Below are 18,033 nucleotides of genomic sequence, written 5' to 3' on the forward strand. Positions count from 1 at the left end.
TGTGTTTTTTTTTTTTTTTTTGGTACCAGGATTCATACTTGTGCCTGCGAGGCTGGTGGAGGAACCACTGAGCCAAATCCCTGGCCCTGCTTGTAATTATTTTTACTAACCTGAGAACAGGTTCTGATTTTTTTTTAACTGATGGAACTTGTTATAGATTAAAGTTTAAGTCAAGTTTGTCATAAAATTTCTATTTGATTCTGATCACTTTATTTTATATTGATCATTTGCTTCAAAAGCCATAACGGGCTGAGGATTTGCCTCAGTGGTTCCGGTACCTGCCTTGCAAGCGCAAGGGCCTGAGTTCGATTCCAGATACCAAAAAAAAAGCCATAACTGAAGGAAATGCATTGGAAAAAAGCTTAACCCGTCTAATTTCTCTGCTTCATTTTTTAAAAAATGATGATGAGCATATTAGGCTTATAGGTGCTGTCATAGGATTATTCAAGGGAACACGTTGCTATTTGAAAAGCCTTAATCAAAGATTGGTTGCTAGTTGAATAAAATACACAAGTATAAAACATGAAAATGAAGATGCTACTTTTTCCCCTGACTACTTGCATGTCATGTGGTAGTGGTATATAAGGATGGTGTTCAATTTTGTCTTTTTTATAGGGTATGTCTCTGAACTTGGAACCGGATAATGTTGGTGTTGTTGTGTTTGGGAACGATAAATTAATTAAGGAAGGAGATATTGTTAAGAGGACGGGAGCCATTGTGGATGTTCCAGTGGGCGAGGAGCTCTTGGGCCGTGTCGTAGATGCTCTTGGTAATGCCATTGATGGAAAGGTGGGTTTCAAATTTTTTTGTACTGGGGATCAAACTCAGAACCTTGCATTTGTAAAACAGGCGGTGGCACCACCACTGAGCTAAATCCCTCGCCCAATTTTAACATGTATTAGATGTTGTGGCTTCTAGCAAACATCAAAATGAATATTCTGAAGGTTCCTTTTGATTTCTAAAAAGTTGTTGTTATTTTTTATAGGGCCCAATTGGTTCCAAGACCCGTAGGCGAGTGGGTCTGAAAGCCCCTGGGATCATTCCTCGAATTTCTGTGCGGGAGCCAATGCAGACGGGCATTAAGGCTGTGGACAGCTTAGTGCCAATTGGGCGTGGTCAGCGTGAGCTGATTATTGGTGACAGACAGACCGGGTAAAGACTCAAAACCATGTTAGAGATTCTAAGTAAAATTATTTCTGCTAAGATTAACTTTCTATATTGGAGTGGTCAATCCTTTGGCTATTGTGGCACAGTAGAATGTGGTATGAAGATTAGTAGTAAAATTTTATACTTGGGAAATCATTTGAAATCCTTAATAACATTTATGTTTACATTTTCTTCTTAAAGGAAAACATCAATTGCTATTGACACAATTATTAACCAGAAACGTTTCAATGATGGATCTGATGAAAAGAAGAAACTGTACTGTATCTATGTTGCTATTGGTCAGAAGAGATCCACTGTTGCCCAGTTGGTGAAGAGACTTACAGATGCAGGTATTAAAAAACTTACCCATCACTGTTATCTTAAGTCCTATTGCTGTTAATCTTCAAGCAGCTTCTATTTAATGAAAGCTGATTTTTAACTGCTTCACAGTAAACTTGGGCTGGGGATTTAACTCAGAGTTGCCGCCACCTGCCTTCCAAGCACAAGGACCAGTGTTCAATTTCCGGTACCCCCCCAAAAAAAGCCCCAAAAACTAAGGAATAATAAACTGAACTTCCTAAGGTAAATAAAATAAAAGCAAGAATGTAAAACACCAGTAAATTTGAAGGTTTTCTCTTGGTGTGGTGGTGTATACCATAGTCTCAGTAGTCAGGAGGCTAAGGCAGGAGATCATGAGTTCAAGGCCAGGCTGAGGCTACATAGTAAGAATCTGTCATAAAACCAGAAGAAGGACTGGGGATTTAGCTCAGTGGTTCTGCTGCCTGCCTTGCAAGTGCAAGGACCCGAGTTCGATCCCTGGTACCCCCCCAAAATAAATAAAATAAATCTAGAAGAAAAAGGTTTTGCCTGTGTTGTTAATTTTTTTTTGGTACAGGGGATTAAACGCATGGCCTTTGCACTGAGTTACACCCTCGCACTTTTTTTTTGCTTAGTTGCTGAGGCTGGCCTTCAACTTTGCATCCTACTGTTCAGCTTCCCAGAGTGCTGGGATTATAGGAGTACACCACCGTACTTTGCTGACTGGTTAATTCTTACGAGTAAATAATCTTTCTATCTCTTGGGCAATATTTTGATAGTGTCCTGTAATTTTAAATTACAATATAGGTGCATTTGTAAGATGTAAAACTTTTTTCTCCTCAGATGCCATGAAGTATACCATTGTGGTGTCAGCTACTGCTTCTGATGCTGCCCCACTTCAGTACTTGGCTCCTTACTCCGGCTGTTCTATGGGAGAGTATTTTAGAGATAATGGCAAACACGCTTTGATCATCTATGACGACTTATCTAAACAGGTCAGAGAAAAAGTATTTTATAATCTGTGTTTGCAATGCAGTGGAAGTTGACAAATACAGCTTCTCTTTAGTTGGTGAACCTCACAGTGCTCTTCTGTATCTTAGGCTGTTGCTTACCGCCAGATGTCGCTGCTGCTCCGTCGACCCCCTGGCCGTGAGGCCTATCCTGGTGATGTGTTCTACCTACACTCCCGGCTACTGGAGAGAGCGGCCAAAATGAATGATTCATTTGGTGGTGGCTCCCTGACTGCTTTACCAGTCATAGAGACCCAGGCTGGTGATGTGTCTGCTTATATTCCAACAAATGTTATTTCCATCACTGACGGACAGGTATTTTGTTTACTTTTTTTTTAAATGTCATTTTTGCTACAGTTTGAATTTTTGTTGTTGAAAAACATTTATTGGTACATTTTAGGTATACATAATAACATTCATCATAGGGCATTTGTCCTTGTACATGATATATCTTGCTGCTTCCTTTTTTTCCCCTATTCCTCACCCTCTTTTACCCCTCTTCCCCTCCTTATTTACAAACGCTTTATTTAGTTTTTGTTATGGATATTTTCAAATGTATACAGAAGTAGGGGTAGTATAATGCAACCTTACAAACCTGAAGGTGGTGGCACATGCCTATAATCCTAGCACTGTAGGGTCTGAGGCAGAAGGATCACCACGAGATCAGGGCCAGCCTGGCCTACATAGTGAGACCCTATCTCAAAGAAAATGTATAATAGGGCTGGGGATTTAGCTCAGTGGTTTTGCTGCCTGTTTTGCAAGCTCAAGGGCCTGAGTTTGATCCCCTGTACCAAAAACAAAAGTAAACATATAATACAATGGTATGTACTTGTCACCTAGTTATAATTTTATGGTAATAGTGTGTTTCATTTTTTCATTTATACTCAGCTACTGTTTTCTGCTGCTAGGAAATTTTGAAGCATTTTTCAGATTTATTACTTCTCATGTACATATTTCAGTATAAATACATTACTCCTTTTTTCCTTGTAAGCACATCTCCTGATTTCAGTAGAGTATGTGGGCTGATTTGGATTATGAGAGACTTAAGGAACTCTTGATTTGCTGCTATTGTTAGTTTTTTTTTGTTTTGTTTTTTAGTACTGATTTTTGAGACAGGATCTCATTGTGTAGCATAGGCTGGCCTTGAACTTGTCCTTCTGCCTCAGTCTCTTTGAGTGTGGGATGATAGGAATCCACCACCATTATTACTGGCTAAGGAACTCTTATCACGGGAAAATACTAGCATCCTTAAGATTTGAGTTTTAGTTTGGCATGGTGACTTAAAGAAAATAGTTGATTTCTGGCCCACCAAAGCTGCCAGGTTGGTGGAGGTTGCAGCACCTTACCCACCCTAGGCCGATGCTGGCACTTGAGCCTCGGAGGCAGGGTGATGGCCACCTCACTGGGGGATGAGACTGGCGGCTGTTAGTCTCCACCTGCTGGTAAATTCCAACATTAGAGCGCGGGTCGCCCAGTATGAATGTGAAGACCCCTAAGCAATGGCTGCCTGGAAGGAGGAGGGTGAGGAGTTGTGGTGGCCCGCATGGGCGTCAGCTGATCCTAACACCAACTTTTCTGTGCTGGAAAGATGTATGAACTGTGGTGATGGGAGCTTTTCTGATATGTGTCACTCTGATGAAGAATATTTCAAGAAAGTAGAAGAGCTTAAGGCAGCTTACATAGAAACTATGGCAAAATTAGAGAAAATGTACCAGAATAAATTAAATTTAAAAGAAGTTCAGCCAGTCACCATCAGGGAAGATGTTCCTAGCAACTCTTCCAGTTCTGTATTGGAAAATAACTACTGCCACCCTGTCATGTTAATGACATCACTTTTGGAGCCAGACTTAGGCTAGTCTTCCTCACATATTTCTGAAGAATAGTTGTCCAACCTAGAAAAAGAGCATTCCAGAAAAAACAAAATGATGATCTATGCTAAGGAGCTCATCGGCAACATGTGGACAAACTTTTGTGTGGAAGATTATATTCAGAGTGAAGATACTAGGCCAGGGATTTAGCTCAGTGGTTTTGCCACCTGCCTCGCAAGCACAAGGTCCTGAGTTTGATCCCTGGTACCAAAAAAAAAAAAAAAAAAAAAAAAAAAAATTGTTGAGCAGAGTGAAGATACTGACTTTCAGATAGCTGAAACAACAAGGAAGAAACTGAAAGAATGGGTGTCCACAATTACAATAACTGTACCTTTCCAAATGATCATTAGAGAACAGAAGAAAATAGAAGAGGCCATGAAATCTAAATCAGTTATCAAAATAGTACATAACTGCTCAAAAGCGAAGAAGAGGGCCCGGGATTTAGCTTAGTGGTTCTGCCGCCTGCCTTGCAAGCACAAGGACCTGAGTTTGATCCCCAGTACCAAGAAAAACAAAGCAAAACTAAAAAGCGAAGAAGACTCAGAGTGTAAGAAGAAATCCAGAGCCAATCCAGTTCCTATGAGTGTCCTTTCCCTTTATCATTTTGCTATTTAAGCAAAATGAAGAACGGAGGAGGGCTAGGAAGGAGAAAAACAAAGAAACTCTTGGCCTCACAAAATCCATTTACATTCATTGTAAAGATGGAATAGAAGCAGCCTGGGAAAAGCAACTGAGAGACTTGTATAAGTCTGAAAAGGAAACACTGATTTAAAGCCAGACCCATACCTCAATCTGTTTATAGTTCAGTGACAAAGGATGAGCTCCTTAGAAACATTAGGACCCAACTGAGCCCAACAGCTTTTACAGAACTCATCCCCTCTTGCCTTATAAATCTGGTCACAAACATGTCAGGAACCCTAAGGGTCTGAACAGGCTGGAAAATTAAGGAATAAACACAAAACAAGATCCCAGACTCCTGATGTTGAAAACCTTCCTGAGGAGTATAAGAAACACTTCTCAGAACACAGGCATCCAAAACTCTCCACAGTCCACAGACCATTTAATGTTTGTGCATCCTCAAGTAGATCTGCTGAAAGAGAGATATATTTTGGCAGATGAAGAAAATCTGAAAGAAACACGTTGTCCTTGTCTGTCTCCAAGGCCTAAGTCACCAGTAAGAAGTCCAAGTGCAAAACCCACGTCTTGTGGTTGCAGACCTGCAGTGCCCATCACGTCCGGAGGATGAGAACAAGCCACCAGGAGATCACTGGAGGAAAAGAAAATGTTGGAAGAAGGAAAAAATTGGATCTTAACTAAGCAGAAGCAAAGAATAAAAGAATTGAAGAAACTCCTGACAAACTGGGCTAAGGATTATGATCCACATCAAAGTTTAGCTCAAATGTCTAAATCCAAAGTAAAATATCTCAGAGTGAAAAGGAAAGGATGAGAGAATACCGTTGAGAACTAGAAGAAAGAGCAGAAAAATTTAAAAAATGAGGCCACTACTATTTGAAAGAGTTTCTCAGAAAAATGCAAGAATGGCAGCAAAAAAGCATTCTAACTAAAAGCATTAGGAATATGTTTGTTTCAAAGAAAGGCAAAAGTGGAAAAGTATTTGAGTACTTCAATCAGGAGATGAAAAGTTTCACTGAGGACAAAACTTTAACGAAGGAGAAAAAGAATGGGGAAGAAAATTATTGATAGCAACAGTCAAGACTCTTGCAAGGATAAAGATGAAGATGATGCAGAGTGGAGAAGTATCTGTTGAAGAATAGAACTGTATCAGCAGGGCCTCCTCTCTTCCCTGGCTGCTGCTTGCAGCAGCTGCACCTGTGATGTAAGGACATCTCTGGGGACACCTGTGTGTGCAGTGCTGGTGAACAAAGATATTACAGCTGAAGAAGGCTGAATTCAGATGATTGCTGATTTGATCAGTTTGAGTAAGGCTTTTCCTGTTTTTTTTGTTTTTTTGTTTTTTGAGACAGGGTCTCACAAGGTAGTTGAGACTGACCTGGAACTCACTATGTAGCCCAGGCTGGTCTCGAACTCACAGCAATCCTCCTTGCCTCAACCTCCCGAATGCTGGGATTACAGGTGTGTGCCACCACATCCAGCTCTGTTTTGTTTTTTAATTGCAACTGTTTGCTATGATGATCTTGTGGTTTTTAAGTATTTGGAAAAAAAAAAAGATTTGGAGAATCACAGCTATCACAAACTGATCAGTTAAAAAATAAGTATTATATTTGGTGGGGAAATAAGTATTATATTTGGTGGCTTAGAATTGAGAAACGAGCCAGGCATGGTGGTACAGACCTATAATCCCAGGACTTGAAAGGCTGAGGCCAGAGGATTGCTGTGAGTTCAAGACCAGCCTGAATTTCGTAATTACATAGTGAGACCATGCCTCAACCCCTGCCCCCACAAAGCCCAAACAAATGAAAAAAAGAATTGAGAGAGAAGTATTTGGCCTTTGGTGATTTATTTAAAAATAACAATATTTCTAGAAAATAAGAATCAATAAAGATTTTAAATTGCACTTTAAAAAAAAAGAAGACAGAAAATAGTTGATTTCTAACTTTAATTCTTCTCTCCTGTGTATCCTTACATTGTAGATCTTCTTGGAAACAGAGTTGTTCTACAAAGGTATCCGCCCTGCCATTAATGTTGGTTTGTCTGTGTCCCGTGTTGGATCTGCTGCCCAAACTAGGGCTATGAAGCAGGTAATTTTACTAGTTTAGCAGGGTGGGAATCTTTGTCACTTTCTGATTGCTGGGAAAAATACTTGATAGTCACAACTTTAAGGAGGAGATGTTTCTCTTTGGCCCATGGTCAACTGCTGCAAGACAGGAACAGAAATGCAGAGGGGCATGACAGTGTAAAAGGTGCTCAACCCATGTGAGCCATGAGGCAAAGAGAAGAGATGAGCTTGGGAGGGAAATAATACCCTTCCAGGTCATGTCCCCAGTGACCTGCCTCTAACCAAGTCACACCTGCTAAGACCAAGTCTGCCACGGATTCATCAGTGACTATAAGTGTAGCTTCCTCATGATCTAATCACCTTCTAAACACATTAAGCTTTGGGGAACATTTTAGATTTAAACTAAAGCACTGGAAGATATTAGATTAAAGTCTTAAAAGAGTTTTATATAAACCGTATAGTGCTCTGTGTCCTTGAGATACGGTACCAGTAACTTCTGTGTTTCAGGTGGCAGGTACCATGAAGCTGGAGTTGGCTCAGTATCGTGAGGTTGCTGCTTTTGCCCAGTTCGGTTCTGATCTCGATGCTGCTACCCAACAGCTTCTGAGTCGTGGTGTGCGTTTGACTGAGTTGCTAAAGCAGGGACAGTATTGTAAGTTCTTTCCTTCATCTGGTCAGATTCCTACTGTATGTTCCAGTTACATCACATATTACAGGCTCTTACCTTTTATCAAAGGCTCCTACCTGGGCTGGGGATTTACCTCAGTGGTACCACGCCTGCCTTGTAAACACAAGATCCTGCATTCCATCCCCAGTACCAAAAGAAAGTGTGTGTGGGGGGCTCCTACCTTTATTTTACCTAAGTACAGACCTTATCATCATTTGGATATAAATGCTACGATGTTAATAATCAGAAAATCTATTTTAATGCCTGTTCAGGAAATAAAACCTACTAGATTCCCCTACTCCATTGGCTGTATGACTGTAACATTTGGCAGATTTATAAGAACATTGATTTTTTTTATCTGGCCAATGCTTCGAACCAAAACACTATAAACACTGGCAGATTATAAGCAGTTTAATGGGTTATTCAGAAGATGTTGCTCCTGTTTGTTAGGACTACTAAGTGGAGTTACAGGTTCACTAAATAGGAGAGGAGGTGATATATAGACATGTTAATAATTGGAAGATTTTCTCTGACACTAGTAACATGGCATTTGTTTGAGCAACTCATTCGACATTTTTTTTGTTTCTTTTCAGCTCCCATGGCTATTGAGGAACAAGTGGCTGTTATCTATGCGGGTGTAAGGGGCTATCTTGATAAACTGGAGCCCAGCAAAATCACGAAGTTTGAGCAGGCTTTCTTGTCTCATGTTGTCAGCCAACACCAAGCCCTGTTGGGCAATATCAGGTATGAATGTAGTTGATGTCCTTTCTTTCTAAACTGCTAAATTTTAAGATACAAAGTTTTAGTCTTTTTAAATTCTGTAAGGCTAGTCATTGAATTTTTTTCTGGGTCAGAACTGATGATTTGCTCTTATTTCCAAATAGGGCTGATGGGAAGATCTCAGAACAGTCAGATGCAAAACTGAAAGAGATTGTAACAAACTTCTTAGCTGGATTTGAAGCATAAACTCATGGATTCACATCAGATACTGCAGATACTGGTTTGGTTTTGTCATTGGTTCTTCTCGTTAAATCGGTTTCATTTGTAAAAGGTATCCTCTCATATTCCTGATGTACAGAAATCACTTTAAAATAAAAGTTCCATATTATGTGGGAGTTTGTGGTTTGTGTTATTTTTTAAAACAACTGAGGTTATGTTGAGTAATTGGTAAATGTTTTTACCTATTGTAATTGATATTGATACAATAAATGTGGCAAGTTGATAATACCGTGCTTGACTTCTCTGAAGAGTAATATGCATAAAGAGGTGGTATAGGCAGGCAAAGGAGAAGACAACTAAAATTCTCAAGAAAATAAAAATTGCTAAGAATGAAAATGGATGTTAGAAACTGAAAAGAAACCCAGATGTAGTGATACATGCTTGTTTTCCTGGCACATTGGGAAGCTGAAGCAGGAGAATCACAAGTTCGGGCAGTTTAGTGAGACCCTCTCTTTAAAAATACGGGAGATACCACTCAGGGTAAAGGCCTTTGGTTCAAAACGAAAATGTTGAATAGAGAATAAATGTCATTTCATGAGCCTCGGTTTCAGTTTATGTTTTGAGACGGTCTCTATAGTTCAGGCAGTCCTTGAACTCACAGTCATCCTCCTGCTTCAGCCTCCTGAGTGCTGGGATTACAGGTATGTGCCACCATGCCTGGCTACATCGTAAGCCACAGTTTTTAATTGTAATTAAATTGGTATTTGCGGTATTTTTGGTCTGTGTTAGGAAATCTTTCTTAAGGTGCTGGGGATCAAACCCAGGGCCTTGCATATGTGAGGTGAGTTCTGCTGTGGTGCAGTCCGAAACTTCCTCTTGGTACTTTGCTGTACAAAAACTTCATTTTCATCAATATGCCCCTTTTCTCCAGTAAGTCATTTTTTTGTTTGTTTTTTTGGCACCAGGGATCGAACTCAGGTCCTTGGGCTTGTAAGTCATGCAGCGGAACCACTGAGCTAAATCCCCAGCCCCAGTAAGTCATTTTTTTTTTCCCCAGTAAGTCATTTTTGACAGTAGTTGTACTGCTATCTAGCTATTTGGCTATGAAATCTCTTCTGGATTTGATTTTCCTTTTCTGGGCTAAGGAAGTCTCATGTTAATCGGCCATGGGAGCTCTTTAACTTCTAAATTCTGTCCATTTCAATATTACTAGCTATTTCCCTTAGCTTGTCCCATTTCCTGGGTTCCCCTTCAGGCCACTTCAGCCTCATTTTCCTGACTTCCTAATTTTTGCTTTCAACTATATTTGTTTAGGGCCTGTTTCATGTTTTACTTTAGAAATGCAGTGACTTGGCTAAGTGTAGCATTTCATATCTCATGTGAGTAGTAATCCCTAGTTTGGGAAAAAAAGTACTTTAAAGGCCTGATGTATTTATTGACTGGATCTCCACTTCTGGCATGTAAATGCTCAAAAACTTTTTGGTGATAGTGGGGATTGTGATCAAACACGGTCTCTTGTTAGGCAAGTGCTTCACCACTGAGCTACATCCCTGGCCCTTGTATTTTGAGATGGCGTCTTGCTGTGCTAATTATGAATAATCCTTTCTATACACGATTTCTTAGGTCTACTCTTCTAATTCAGCTGTGATGGGGTCCTTCCCTACCACCTTCAGTACTGAGTACTGTTTATTTTTGTTTTGCTTTAACTCAGGGCCTTGTGGTTGTAGACCTGTGTTCCACCACCTGGCTATATCCCAGCCCTAACTTGGCCTGTGTTGGTACCAAACACTTCAGCTGCAAATTAGATAAAGGGAAATACTGCTTATCTGACCTTTTCTTTGAGCTTATGAAAGCTGGAATGGTGTTTATACCTACCTCTCAGCTTTGGCAGGTTCTTTGTGTAGAATATTTTAAAACAGATTTGGTTTTGATATATCTAATGAAAGTGGGAAGATATAAGCAAATTTCCTCTGAAAATAATCTTTGAGTCCAGAAATCTGAATTTTCTTTTCAGTCCCACAGTCTCAGTTGTACTTTCTGTATTACTTACTATCTGTATGAAGTCTGGTGGATTATCTCAGTCCTGGTTTTGTAGCTCTGGAGGAGTCGTCTTGGGCAAATTGGTCCCTGTGAGATAATTGTTTCTACTTGGAAGAGTGACCTCACCATGGGGTGGTCTGTGAGGCTTTTTCTCTTTGTGTTTTTTTTTTAAGATTTTATTTTCTATTGGCCATGAGTTGTGTGAATTTAATAAGTCATATGAAATATTAAAGCTCCCCAAAAATATTAGAGTTAAGGGACCTAAGTTTCCCTAATGCTGTATGTCTTTTGCACCCTGCAGTTTACTGACCTAGAGCTCAACCCATTCTGTTACAGCAATTGAACCAGGAGAGACAAATTGTGATTTCAGGTGCTTGTTTTTTCTTGGTCATTTGGAGACTGATGAGATAGGGACCTGGGTATTCTGACCAAGTAGGTTTAAATATTCTGCCTAATGACTTGTGGCAACCAAGGTTATCAAAGTGTGTATGGATGGTTTTTGTTTTGTTTCTGCTTTGTTTCTCCCTTGATGTGTCTTACTGGGCAATGGTGAACATTTCAGAAGCAAGCCTTGAAATTTGAGGTGCACGCCTGCAACCCCAGCACCTGGGAGGCTGAGGCAGGAGGATGGCTGTGAGTTCGAGACCAGCTTGGGCTACATAGTGATTGAGTTCCAGGTCAGTCTCAACTATATAGTGAGATCCTATCTCAAAAAAACCCCTGAAATTTGAGGTACAGTATTAAGGCTTTCAGACTTGGAGGGGCATGTACTGGGCAGACCTTTATTTATTTATTTGTTTGTTTATTTATTTATTTATTTTGGTGCTGGGATTGAACTTGGGTCCTTGCGAGGTACTACATCCTCAGGCCTTTATTTATTTATTCAGTGCTGGGATTACAGGTGTGCACCATCTTGCCCAGCCAGACTTAAATTTTAAAGACTTAACTATAAAGTCTTAGCTGTGCTGCAAGTCTCCTTGTGTCTCTTAGTGCTCTGTATTTACGATTGCAAGAATATTAAGTATATCTTAACACATTCCCACCAGCTTGAACCAGAGGTATTTTTATGCATAACTGTCCCATTGGGCAGATTGTACCACAAATAGATCTAATCACTTTTACTGGTTGTCTTCTAATAAAATTAATAAAAGCTGCCTGGTGGGACAGTTACACACGTCACTGGTGGTTTAAGCCACCCAGCAGCAAGGCCTGTGAATTACAGCCCCAAGGTGAGCATGTTAAATAGTACTTGACTTTTTTTTTTTTCCCCTTGGTACTGGGAATCGAACTTGGGTACTTGTGCTTGCGAGGCAGGCAGCAGAACCACCGAGCTAAATCTCCAGGCCACTTTTCTGTTGTTTTAAATGTAGTCAACTTTATTCTGTTTAAACCACGTAAGAGTCTGGCTGTACAAACATGAGATCGTGACAGTCTTGCAAAAGGAGGTGAGAGGGTAGAGGAGGTGGTGGCAGGAGTTAGATGCCAGAATTCCTGGGGGATCTCTTCAGAATTCTACCACCCAGGTTAAAAGACTCAGGGTGAGCGTGGTACTGGAGCTGTCAGTGCCACCACCCAAGTCTGGGGAGGCACAGGGCCCAGGCCACATGGCTGCAGCTGCTGCATTGCGTCATATCTTCAGGGCCCGGAGCACCTGGACTGTTTCTTCTTCATCTGGGTGAGCTGGAGATAGTTCAAGGACCGCACATGTTCTGGCCCTCCTGGGACTTGCTGAGAACCATCTGTTCTCTGAAGGTGTCCTACTGCAGAACCTTCATCTCAGCTGCCGTCCACTGCACCTGCTTGGCCTATAGGGCCTACCACTCTGCAAGGGACGGGGCCTGCTTAGGTGCAGGAGGCTGGGGCTCAGCATCCTGGGCCTCTTCTGACGGTGCGGCAGGAGTACTGCCCGCCATGGGTGGGGTTGGCATTGAGCTGGGCCCTTTTGCAGGGCTTGGGCAGGCCCAGGATGGCTTATCCTTCTACTCCTCATTCAGGGCAAGGCCCTTCTTGAGCCCCGCAGCCAGTCTTTGTCCACAGCATCTTTGCCCTCTCTTACTGAAGCCTACAGGCTTCCTCCTGCATCTTCCACAGGTCATCAGCACCCACTAGAGGGACGTGTGTTTTGGTTTGTCACCCACTCGGACCCTGGAGCTAACAAGAGGACCCTCCTCTGAAATGCAGTGTGGACTACTGTGGAAACTCATGATAGCGAGCTTCGTGTGGTGTCCAGTTTTTCTTTTATGCCATCCACATCTCCTGGAAGCTCATGAGAAGTTCTACATTCAGGGTCCTGACATTGCCCTGGGGTCCTGTCACTGACGGGTCCCGCTTATTTTTCTAGCCAGTTTTGCCAACCCTCTCTCATATCACTGGTGCTTGGCCCCGTCCTGGTCCCTGGCTTTACCCTGGCCTCTTAAATACCGACTGCCAGGTTTCTGCTGGCTCTGGAAGGAAGGGGTCAGATGTTGGGAACTAAAATAAAAATGAGTACAGCGGTTGGTGACAGTAAACATATGAACTCTGGCTGACTTCATCATGGTCTAATCCAGTGGAGGTGCACCTATTGCACGTTTGCTGTTTTTCTTTTTGTTTTGAGACAGGGGTTGCACTATTTAGTTGAGACTGACCTGGAACTCACTATGTAGCCTAGGCTGGTCTCAAACTCACAGCGATCTTCCTGCCTCAGCCTCCCGAGTGCTGGGATTACAGGCATGCACCACCACGCCTGGCCTATTTTTGTTTTGTTTTGTTTTTTCCAGCTTTAATTGAGTTTATTGGTACATTTTAGGTATACAGTAGAGTTACATTCATTGTTGGGATCTTGTACCTCTACATGACAAGTCTTGATTCTCATTGTTTCCCCTTGCCTCTGGGTTTTTATTTGTTTTTGACCATCTCAGCTCAGGCTGGACTTGAACTCACTGTCCTCACTATGTAGTTTAGGCCTCCCGAGTTCTGGAATTATAGGTGTGCAGCACCATAGCTGGCCTCCTTGTCCTTTAAATGAACTATGTCTTGAGCAAGTCATTCAGCCTCTCTAGGCACGAAGATGGGGCAGTACTTTGACCTCAAAGTCCTTATTACTACAAGATGGAGATGGGGCTGACTTGAGGGTGGAAGAGTAGTGGGAGAGGAAGGTGAGAACACGATCTTTGGGAGGAGGCTGGCTAGGTTTGTCTGAAATGCTAAGGAAGAGAAGGTCTCTGTCTTCTCTTACACAGCTGGTACATAGCTGCCAGGTGGAGCTTGAGAATAAACCCAGCACAGGAAAGGCAGGGCCCAAGGATGGAGCAACACACAGGTCTCGGTGACATGGTTTGAGCCCTGATTTGGCAGTGCATCAAACCAGTACTAGCCAGGATCTTTGCATTTAAGTGAATTAATTATTCACTTTTTCACTGAGGTAGATTTAAGTTGGTCTTTGTGTGTTGCAACAGAAAGCATCCTAGACAGTGCTGAGACCAAATGGGACAGTGTCCTCACAGTAGAGGTTGTGGATTTTTTTTTTTTTTTTTTTTTAGACAGGGTCTCACTAGTTGAGACTGACCTGGAACTCAATATGTAGCCCAGGCTGGTCTCGAACTCATAGCGATCCTCCTGCCTCAGCCTCCTGAGTGCTGGGATTATAGGCATATGTCATTCCCGCTGAGGTTGCAGAATTCTTAAGTGGCAAGGCTGGTTCAGAGCTCTGGGGTCTTCCGCCAGCAGTATGGGTTCCTGCCCCTCCCGAACTGCTAGTGGTGCTAATACTATGCGAAGGGTAGGGATGAGATACATACCAAATGGATCAGAGTTATGTGAGCTCCTCCATTCAGACCCAGGAGGTAATATGGGGTATGGGGAGAGGTCTGGGAGGGGTAGGAACTGCCAAATCTTCCCGGTGACATGGCTCAAAATAGGAATTGCAATTTGAAATTTTACCACATGGTGGCGCAAGTGTTAAAATTCAGGAGTCTTACAGATCTGAGGAAATTCAGGTGCAATGTACCATGAAAACTTGTTAAGAGTGCCTTTAAAAATAATATATATGAATGAAAAGTTAAAACATAGACAATAAGATTCACATCTAAAATATTTGCCCCACACAATTTGTAATAGCTGAATCTTAGAAACAGCCCAACTGCCCACCAATTGATCAATGGATAAAGAAGTGTTTTTTTTGTTTTTGTTTTTTAATACAGTGGAATTGTTAGGTTAAAATATGGATGTATTTTACATTTGGGTGATGTGGCTGAATTTTTCTTCACAGAGATTTTCAATTTTTACATGCAAGTGGGTCTATTTGGTCACACAGTGGCCAGCACTGGACTATTAAGCTTTCTGTTAAGGAGCCAGGCATGGTGGTACACTTCTGTAATCCTCAGCACTCAGGAGGCTGATGCAGGAGGACTGCCGTGAGTTCAGGGCCGGCTTGCACAGCAAGACTAAAAAACAAACAAACCTCATAACATCTTTTTGTTAGGAAAAATATGTTAAATAACTTTTGCAAATAGTTGATTTAGAAAGCAAAACTCCAAAATTTATATACATTAATAACTTAGTCATGCATTATGCATTATGCCAAAATATAGTGGTTATCTTACAAGTTCTGGGGAGTTATTTTCATTATTGCATACTTTCTGTGGTGGTATTATTTAACTTTGTAGTAAAATATCCTAAATTTGTAAGATCCTTAGCTATAGCATACATTTTTCTTGTCTTATTAACCCAGTACCTGCCCCAGAAATAAGTTTAATAAATAATTGATTAGTATTTTCTGGCCAGAGCACGGCCACTTGTAATTTGAAATTTTACCACGTGGTGGTGGAAGAGAGTTAAAATTCAGGAGTCTTACAGCTCTGAGGCAATTCAGGTACAGTGTACCATGAAAACTTGTTAATGCCTTTAAAAATAATACACATGAGGGCCAGGAATTTAGCTCAGTGGTGCCACCACCTGCCTTGCAAGTACAAGGTCCTGAGTACGATCCCTGGTACAAAAACAAAAACAAAAAAAAGAATGTGAAATATTAAAACATAGACAGTAAGATTCACATCTAAAATATTTGCCCCACACAATTTGTAATAGCTGAATCTTGGAAACAGCCCAAATGCCCACCAACCAATCAATGGATAAAGAAGTGTTTTTTTTTTTAATACAATGGAGTACTACTCTGCCATAAAGAAGGATCACCTTGAGACATTTATAGCTAAATGGATGCACTTTGAGTCATGCTTTGTTGTTGTTGTTTTTTTTTTTTGGTACCTGTAATTGAACTCAGGTACAAGTGCAGCACTGCTGAGCTAAATCCCCAGCCTGAGACTCTGCTCTTTTTTTTGGTTTTGTTTTTTGTTTTTTTTGGTACCAGGGATCAAACTTGGATCCTTCGATTTGCAAAGCAGGCGCTGCAACCACTGAGCTAAATCCTGGGCAAGCCCTGAGACTCTGCTCTTAAGTGAAATAAATTGAACACACAGGTTTAAATACCACATTATTTCTCTGGTGTGAGAAACCAAAAGTGGAAATAAGGATTAAATGTACAATAGATCCTGGGAAACGGGAAGACAATGTCCAAATGAAAAAGGGGAACAAGGGCGGGGGAGGGGGAAAGGAAAAGGGGGAAGAAAAATGAAAGTTGAAGGAAAAATGGAAACAAAGCTTTTGTACATAAAGGTGGGACAATTGGAAACAACAAGCAGCAAAATATATCATGTACTAGGACAAATTCCCTATAATGAATGTTATCATTAAATCTAAAATGTATCAATAAATGTTTTTCTATAAAACATTTGCCACAAATACTTAAAACTTTCAGTTAAAAACTTAATGTCTTGGCCCTTCAGCTTCTTTTACTGCCCCAAGCTGTGTTGGTTTTTTTCTTTTTTTTTGCAGTACTGGAGATTGAACCCAGAGGCCTTCGCACTGAGTTACATCCCCACCCTTTTATTTCCCATGCTATCCTCCTGCCTCAGCCTCCCAGAGTGCTGGGATTTCAGGTGTGTGCCACCACACTTCTTTAATAATTTTTTTTCTTTTGGTGCTGGGACTTAAACACAGGGCCTTGCATATGCTCTACCACTGAGCTATACCTTCCAGCCCCAAGGGCTTGTTAATTTATTATGTTTAGCCTACCCTCCTGGAGTTTACCATGGCTTCTGCTGCCCCCTGACGAGGGTGCTTCCGGAATTCCCTGACTTCCCTCCTAACCTCGATTCTTTCGAAGGATACACACCCACGAATGAACAGCTGTGTGTCTCTGGAGTTGTTGATGACTTTCTTAGTGGAGTTTCTCACAACAGGACTTGGGGTAGTGCTATGGGGGAGAACATTTTAGAGGTCCATCTGGTCACCCCAGAAATTGCCCTTTCTCTGTGCCAGCTCCAGCTAGAACTTGCTCAACAAAAGACCTTGCCCTCCAAGCCTGGATTTGTGGTCTGGGAATGAGCCAGTCTTGGTACCCTTCACTTCCATTCTCCACTCCTTGAGCACCTGCTCCTTGCCTGGGATGAATCTGCCCCAGGAATGACGGCTGTCTGGCATCTGGGCCTGTCAAGAATGGCAGACCTCTAACCTTGGCCTTTTTTTAAAAAAAATATTTTTATTTGTTTTTTGAGACAGGGTCTCAGTATGTAGTTCATACTGCTCTGGAACTCACTGTGTAGCCCAGGCTGGTCTCGAACACGCAGCGATCCTCCTGCCTCAGCCTCCCAAGTGCTGGGGTTACAGGCGTGCGCCACCACGCCTGGCTATGAACTATGTCTTGAGTAAGTCATTCAGCCTCTCTAGGCATGAAGCACGGGGCAGTACTTTGACCTCAAAGTCCTTATTACTACAATATGGAGATGGGTCTGACTTGAGGGTGGAAGAGTAGTGGGAGAGGAAGGAAGCCTGGATTCTTCCTATTACTAGGGTGGGACTGCAGAAAGGTCTTGGGTCCTGAGGACAGGAATCGGATGGCCAAGTAGCTGAGCTCCTGGAGAACCAGAGTCCAGGGGAAACAGCAGAGATGACTCTGCCAGGACATTTCAGGCTAAAACGTGCAGCAAAGCCGGATCCGCCCAAGGGCACCTCTGAGCGTCTACACCTCAGGTGTTCCCTGGCTTGTCAGTTAAGGCTCCAGGGAGCTTAACCCGGTCTTCACCGCCAGCCTCGGATCAGCCTGGGTCAGGGATCCTTCCGCCCCTAACAGACCTGGATTCGGCCGAGGGGCCCTGTGGGCAGGAACCTGAGCAGAACTCGAGGAGACAGGACCAGTTTTCTTCCAGTCCTCAAAGGCTTCGGAAGGAGGGGACGTCGGATCAGAGTGCTGGCGGTTGGCCGTGGCCGTGGCGATTTGGACCCCAGGCCCCCGGCCCTCACCCGCGCTCC

General features: G+C 42.1%; 1 protein-coding gene and 1 pseudogene across 1 annotated transcript in view; both read left to right on the forward strand.

The window, feature by feature from the left end:
- Atp5f1a (ATP synthase F1 subunit alpha) overlaps positions 1-8,819 on the forward strand; it is a 14,880-nt gene extending 6,061 nt beyond the window's left edge. Inside the window, exons 4-12 of the mRNA XM_010637390.3 lie at positions 616-789; positions 986-1,152; positions 1,348-1,496; positions 2,308-2,459; positions 2,565-2,789; positions 6,955-7,062; positions 7,548-7,692; positions 8,301-8,451; positions 8,592-8,819. Of these exons, the coding sequence (XP_010635692.1) occupies positions 616-789; positions 986-1,152; positions 1,348-1,496; positions 2,308-2,459; positions 2,565-2,789; positions 6,955-7,062; positions 7,548-7,692; positions 8,301-8,451; positions 8,592-8,673 (1,353 nt within the window). The 3' untranslated portion in view covers positions 8,674-8,819. The remainder of the gene's footprint in view (positions 1-615; positions 790-985; positions 1,153-1,347; positions 1,497-2,307; positions 2,460-2,564; positions 2,790-6,954; positions 7,063-7,547; positions 7,693-8,300; positions 8,452-8,591) is intronic.
- On the forward strand, positions 3,415-6,349 carry LOC109117349 (annotated as a pseudogene).
- Positions 8,820-18,033: the final 9,214 nt, after the last annotated feature.

The sequence above is a fragment of the Fukomys damarensis genome, unplaced genomic scaffold (genome assembly GCF_012274545.1).
Source record: "Fukomys damarensis isolate Sample0158 unplaced genomic scaffold, DMR_v1.0_HiC HiC_scaffold_30, whole genome shotgun sequence".
Taxonomy (NCBI): Eukaryota; Metazoa; Chordata; class Mammalia; order Rodentia; family Bathyergidae; genus Fukomys; species Fukomys damarensis.